General features: G+C 34.1%; 2 protein-coding genes across 2 annotated transcripts; both read left to right on the plus strand.

Annotated features, from left to right (window-relative positions):
* Window positions 1-428: 428 nt before the first annotated feature.
* Window positions 429-4,643, plus strand: LOC124420500. The gene has a single exon (XM_046953468.1). It carries the CDS (start codon window positions 429-431, stop codon window positions 4,641-4,643), a length of 4,215 nt encoding a protein of 1,404 aa, XP_046809424.1.
* A 1,710-nt stretch (window positions 4,644-6,353) lies between these two features.
* Window positions 6,354-7,262, plus strand: LOC124420501. Its single transcript, XM_046953469.1, has one exon. It carries the CDS (start codon window positions 6,354-6,356, stop codon window positions 7,260-7,262), a length of 909 nt encoding a protein of 302 aa, XP_046809425.1.
* The last annotated feature ends 465 nt before the right edge of the window (window positions 7,263-7,727 follow it).

Genomic DNA, 7,727 nt, shown 5'->3' on the forward strand with positions numbered 1-7,727 from the left:
GCATGGGTAAAATATATAAGAAACCCAAATCAGTTCACACTTACGGTCTTATCACATGTATAGATAATAAATTTGTTATGATAAGACATACGCATGTGCGTTGGGATTTTACACATGTGTAAAACAACCCTTATTTCTCGCACATGTGTTTAAAACATATATTTAGTTTAGTTTTAAGATTTTTGTTCTTAGTTATTAAGTTTTTGGTTTTATAAATAAAGTGAGTGTCTTACAAACATTCAAAGCGAAAAGTTATTTCGTACATGGTCCTTCGACAAAAAATTGAACCAGAAAATAAAATAAAATTAGGTTTTTATTAACAAATTTATTTTTGAGAAAAAATAAATACAAATTAAAATAAGCGTTTATCTTGGCTTTAACAAAGATAAGTTTAAGAAAAAAAAAATATGAAAGGAAACACAATCATCATGGCAGCTATTCCTAAAATTTTGGAACGTCAAAAGGTTATTGGGGACGAAATTGTATGTATACATACAAAATTGGACGATCGACCAATTCGTCTACCAAAATTAAATGATTTTAAAAAACGTGTTTTAAAGTTCAAAGATGAATTTAGAGCCAATAATGAAATGTTATCAAAATATGGAAATAAGTCCGAAGATTACTTCACACAAGGATATTTTGACTACATCACAACAATCATCAAAGAAATAGATGAAATCATCATAAACGAAGAGAGTAGAACTGAAAAAGCGACTGAAATATCGTCAATAAATAAGGACACAAAAATAATGGAAGTACCTTATGTGACAGAATATGCGCAGAAGCACACAATTAACGAAGAGTTTTCTAAGATGGCAAATTCACTCAAAGAATTATGTGATGAGCTGATCACAAATATAGAAACACTATCTATAACCAGTCTACCAATAAAGCAAAAGCAGTTAGAAAGTAGATATCAGCGCATGTTGAATAAATTTGAAAAAGTTCCCGAAGCAATGAACATAGATGAATTATTGACAGAAACCGAGGATTATTATTATAAAGCTTTAATAATAATTAATAATAAAAAAGGAGATGCAGAAAGCACTCCCAAATCAGCAAGTAACATTGATTTTTCCAGTTCTGCGAACCTCTCAAAAATAAAAATACCCGAATTTGAAGGGAATATAAACGACTGGGCATCATTCTACGACTTATTTAAAAGTTTAGTGCATGATTGCCATCAGCTTTCCGACGTAGAAAAAATGTACAGGCTGACGACCTCACTTAAAGGCGAGGCAAAAAAGTTGATTCAGCATTTAAATATTACTTCCAATAATTATGAAGCTGCGCTGGAGATCCTTAAGCAAAGGTACGAAAATAGAAGATTGCTGTTCACTAACCAGGTTGATATATTGCTGGATCAACCAATAGTGGATAGTGAATCTTCGGCTAGCCTTAAACAACTGTTGGATACAACAAACAGTTGCATTTACATTCTTAAGGGGATGAATCTAAAATTAGAGGATGCCGAACCTTTTATAGCCCGCATCATTATCAGGAAATTAGATAAAAATGGACTGCGGCGTTACGAGCAAAATATAAAAAAATCCAAAGAAATTCAAAGTCTAGAGGATGTGATGGATTTTCTGGAACAAGAGGTTCAAGCCTTGGAAGCAGTTTCGAAAGGAAAGTTACAAAATAATTTCAAAAGAAAAACAAGTGAAATGAGCAAATCATCAAACTCATTTCACTCAATACAAAAATCATGCCTTCACTGCAACCTAAACAACCACTCCACACCGGAATGCAGGAAGTTTTTGGCTTTGTCTACGGCTGAGAGACGAAAATTAGCTTATAACAACAGATGGTGCTTCACCTGCATTGAACATAAAAGTAACAAGTGGTGCTCTAGCAAAATAAAATGCTGTCATTGTGGAAAAGGTCATCATAAAATTCTTCATCTTATCGAAGAAAATAAAGACAAATCCCAAACATCATCAATGACCACAAAAGGATCTACTACAACATCAGTACTTCTGGCAACAGCACAAGTTAAAGTACAAGCGGCAAATGGGGAACAGTTGATGTTGAGGGCGCTAATTGATCAAGGTTCACAAATAACAACATTGTCAGAAGAGGCATCTCAACTTTTACGTCTACCAAAAACCAGATGCAAAACGGAAATCCATGGTCTCGGAGGTGCAGTAGTTGGAGTCTCAAGCGCAAAAACAAAACTAGTATTAAGGCCAAGATTCTTAAGCAACAACTTGGTGGAAACGGAAGCATTAATACTGCCTCGTTTAACAGGAGCTCAACCAAGTCAATCATTTGAAAATGACATCGAGGAATGGAAGAACTTTATTCTTGCAGATCCTTCCTTTAATGAATCAGATAGGATAGATATTGGCGATATAATTCCACATATCATTAAAGAAGGCGTTCATAAAAAAGGGGCGTGTTGGCGCAATCAACAATATTTGGATGGATACTCTCAGGTGTTATTAATAAAAAGACAAAACCTGAAAAAGTCCACCACCAACCTAGAACGCTTTTGGGAAATAGAAGAAACATCATTAGAATTCAATAACCATGAAGAAGATGAGTTTTGCCAGGAACTATTCAAAACATCAACCAAAATTGATGACTCCAATCGGATTGTGGTAAATCTACCGATTAAAAAAGATAATAACGAACTTGGTGAGTCAAAAAAGCAGGCAGTAGCTAGACTGCTCTCTATGGAGAAAAAATTTTATTCAAATCCTAAATTGAATGAACAATATATACAGTTTATGGAAGAATATGAAAGATTGGGTCACATGAAATTAACAACAAACAACAGTGGAAAATATTATCTTCCTCATCAAGCTGTAATCAGAGAAAACAGCTTAACCACAAAATTAAGGGTGGTATTCGATGCATCAGCAAAAACAACAAATGGTAAAAGTCTCAATGATGTGATGTATACGGGACCAAGGCTGCAAAAAGACATATTTGATATTATTTTAAAATGGCGGCTATGGAGATATGTAATGATGGCGGATGTTGAAAAGATGTATAGACAAGTGAGAGTTGCAGAAGAAGATCAAAAATATCAACACATATTATGGCGAAAAAATAATAACGAGCTGATAAAGGAGTATAAGTTAACAACAATTACGTACGGAACAGCCTCAGCTCCATTTCTTGCAGTGAGGGCGTTATTTTATATTGCTGATACCTGTCCAATTCCGGAGATTAAAAATATTATTAAAGAAGATTTTTACATGGATGATCTCATAACAGGAGCCGACACTATTAAGCAATGTAAATATATTCAGCATAGTGTTTTAAATCATCTTGCAAGTTATGGTTTTAAATTGAGAAAATGGCTGTCAAATGAAAAGCAAATAACTGAAGACGTATGCAGTTCCATAATGATTCAAATAAAAGATGATGAGTCAATAAAAACATTGGGATTGCAGTGGGATCCAGTTTTGGACAACTTTAAATTTGGTATCAACTTTTCAAACAACGATAAAATTACAAAAAGACATGTTTTATCAGAAGTGGCTAAGATTATTGATCCTTTAGGGTGGTTGTCACCAGTTACAGTTCTTGCAAAACTGTTTATACAAAAATTGTGGTTGCTGCAGAATAAATGGGACGAAGTCATACCCGATGAGCTAAATAATGAATGGCAAGTGTTCAAAAATAATATATCCTCTCTACAAGAAATTCGTGTGCCAAGATGGGTGCAGTTAACAACTAAGTCTAGATTTGAGCTGCATGGTTTTGCGGATGCATCGGAAAAAGCATATGCAGCTGTAATATATATAAAAAAAGAAAACTCGGTGACGCTTCTTACCGCCAAAACAAAAGTAAATCCAATAAAAAATAGGAAGACTTTGCCGAAATTGGAACTTTGTGCTGCACATCTATTAGCAAAACTACTACAAAAGGTATCTAACATTGTTAAAGGCCAACATACGATATATGCTTGGAGTGATTCAACAATAACTTTAGCATGGGTCAAAAATAAAACAAACAAAGATAAATTCGTCCGAAATCGGGTAGCAGAAATAAACAACATTATACCTAATGCGATATGGAATCACGTAAGCAGTAAAGATAATCCAGCAGATATTGCATCACGCGGTATTTGTGCTTCACAATTTAAAGCACATTCTTTATGGTGGAATGGCCCTCAATGGTTGAATAAATCATCAGAGTATTGGCCTTGCAAAGCAGAAAATTCTGAAATAGTGGTCACTGCAGTCACAAGGATAAGGAGTTCTACCTTGCTAATGGAGGTGATCAACAAGTATTCAAATTATACAAGACTTCAAAGAGTGGTGGCATACATCTTAAGATTCATCAATAAGCTGAAAAAGAAGCCCCATGAATCTCAACACTTATCTGTAGGCGAATTAAAAGCAGCAGACAAAATTATAGTAAGATATCACCAAGAAAATGAATTCAATAGTGAGATATCAGATCTTAAGAGAAATGGAGTAGTTAATAAATGCTCCAAAATAGCGAATTTATTTCCTTTCATAGACAATGATTGTTTACTGCGTGTGGGTGGTATACTACAAAATTCGAATTTACCATATAATCAACAACATCCAGTCATATTGATGAAATCATCCTTAGCATCAGCAATAGTGCATATTCAAGGTGCATATTCAAACGTTGCATGGTGGAAATCGCATAGTTGAAGCCACTCTAAGGCGAAATTATTGGATTATTGATATGAAAAATATCATTAAGAAATTTATAAGAAGCTGTCCAACTTGCATTCGATACAGTCAGGAGAAATCTAAACAACTGATGGGGAATCTTCCTGAAGCAAGAGTTACTATCTCAGCTCCATTCAAACATGTCGGTATAGACTATGCTGGCCCTATTCAGATGAAATATTCTAAAGGCAGAGGACAAAGGTCATATAAAGGTTATATAGCTGTATTTGTGTGTATGACCACTAAGGCTATTCATCTTGAAGCAGTAAGCGACCTAACTTCAGATGCGTTTCTGGCTGCGTTAAAACGATTTTTTTCAAGAAGAGGTGTTAGTTCTGACATTTATTCTGACAATGGAACTAATTTCATTGGTGCAAATAGAAAACTTGACAAGGATTTTAAATCTGCAGTTCTAAATAATAAAACAGTAATACCAATACTAGCATCACAAAAAATTCGTTGGCATTTTATTCCCCCGGCAGCTCCTCACTTTGGAGGAATTTGGGAAGCTGGAGTCAAGTCAGTAAAGTTTCACTTAAAACGAACAATAGGGGAAACAAAACTAACCTATGAAGAAATGAGTACGTTGCTTGCTCAAATTGAAGCAGTATTAAACTCCAGACCTCTGGTTGAGTTACGCGATGATGAGGTAGATCGTATTGATGTATTGACTCCTGCACATTTTCTTATTGGAAGACCATTAAATGATTGCCCGGAACACATTGAGGAATGTAATATAAGCTCACTGAATAGATGGAAGTTAATCCAAAAAAATAAGGAAAGACTTTTGGAACAGATGGAGAGATGAATACCTTACTACTCTTCAACAACGCAATAAATGGAAATTTTCTGAAGAAAACTTAAAAGAAGGTGCAGTCGTTATAGTCAAAGACGATAATACTCATCCAGCTAGTTGGTCGCTGGCAAAAGTTATAGAAGCTCATAGCGGTAAAGATGGAAAAGTACGAGTTGTTTCATTAAAACTCCAAAATAACATTTTGAAACGACCAATAAATAAATTATGTCCTTTAATGTCTACATATGAACAGAAAGAAAAGTTACCACCAGTAAAAAAACTGCTTCATGAAAGCAGAAAAAACTAAGAAGGAAGAGGTATGCTGGATAAGACTTTTATTAGTCTTAATGGTGTTGATAAATCCAGTTAAAAGTCAGCCGATAAGTGGAAAAGATGCAGTATCAATCAAAGAGCTATCTCCACATACAGCGATTTATCTGGATAAAGTTGGTCAAATAAACTCCATTAATTCAAAATGGAATCTTGTGGTGTACTATAACTTGTCACTGCATTATGAAGAAATCACCAAAATCGGAATAATAATAAAGAAAGTAAAGGATGAATGCCCAAAATTGGAGATATACAAGGAATCCTGCGAGATGGTGATGACTGCAATGGAGAGGAGATACAATATTCTCACTCAAAACAATGAACTGCTCATTAACAAACAGCGAATTAAAAGATCTCCTTTTGAATTTGTTGGATCTATTTACAACATTCTGTTTGGTATGATGGATGCAGAAGATCGCGAAGAGATGGAAAGAAATATGCGGAGTATCTTCAGCAATCAGCAAGACCTGAATAAGTTGATGAAAGAACAAACTTCCATAGTCGATTCAACAATAAATATTCTAAAGAAAACGACAGAGGACGTAAAAAAGAGTTTTAAGCAAATGCATAGTCAACTAAAACTCTTTTGTGAAGAAGTGAATAAAGAATTAATTACGCATAGGTTGACAGTATTCTTTAATGTCATGACAACACAATTGAATCTAATGATTGACGAATGTTTCAACATACAATCGTCTATAATCAATTTGCTGATAGATGTCAACCACGGTCATATAAATACAGATTTATTGACACCCTCACAACTTCAAAAGGAATTAATGGATATCGAAAAAATATTGCCCAATAATCTTATGCTTCCCGGAAAGGCAACTGGAACTGAACTAAAGGAGGTTTATCATGAACTGAAAGCAAAGGGTACGATAATTGATTCGCGACATGTTGTTCAAGTGGAAATACCTCTAATACAAACTCATAGTTCTGAGGTGTACGAGATAATAATGCTTCCTGTAGATAACGAAGTAACCGCTGTTATGGCAATAGTACAAGATGATTTTATTGTATACAATTTTGCAACGAACATGTACTATTTAATGTCTCAATCTCAACTTAACAAATGTGAGAAGAATCTTCAAGGGCAGTACAACTGTTTAGGAAATATGCCTTGGAAGCCAGCTATTGAACGTGCGTGTGAAGTGTCTGCATTAAAACAATCCCGACATGCTGATTGCTCTTTTAAAGCTGTCCCAAGGAAGAGTGTCTGGAAACAACTATCTTCAGAGAATCACTGGATATTTACAGTATTTGATAACTTAATTCTCACTGTTGATTGCGGACTAAGTAATCGAAGTTGGATTACATTACCACTAAAGGGAATATTACAGTTACCATACGGTTGTACAGCTGCATACGAAGGTATAACATTAACTGCATCGAAACAATTTACTTCCGAAAAGAAAACAACGATTCAATCGTCATCATGGGAACTGGATTATAAGAAAATAAACAGTTAGTTGGTGAAGCCTTTTGATGTCACAATTATAAACAACACGAAGTATATAGAAAAACTTCAGAAGGATGTCGAGATAATGAAGGCCAAGAATATTGAGTTAAGAGAACTAAATTTTCACACTGCACCTGGACATGCCTCATTTATTATAATTCTAATAAGCATCATAGTTCTCATCTTTGTTTACATTAAGTATAAATGTTGTAATAAAAATGCAGTTGTTAAATTAGACTTTTCTCCTCCGGTGTCTTATAGCGCCCGGCAGAATGTTCAAACTAATTGAACATACACACTTATACATACATAAGTATGTATACTTCATGTGTATTTTAGATAAAATAAACTCTTTATTAGGAAAATATGTTTGTAATAAAAACAAAAATACCAACATTTGTATTAATAATGTTTGTATTTTCCTTATTCTTAAGTATTTAGTTTTAAATTTCAGTATAATATTATCTTATAATAA

The sequence above is a fragment of the Lucilia cuprina genome, chromosome 6 (assembly GCF_022045245.1).
Source record: "Lucilia cuprina isolate Lc7/37 chromosome 6, ASM2204524v1, whole genome shotgun sequence".
NCBI lineage: Eukaryota > Metazoa > Arthropoda > Insecta > Diptera > Calliphoridae > Lucilia > Lucilia cuprina.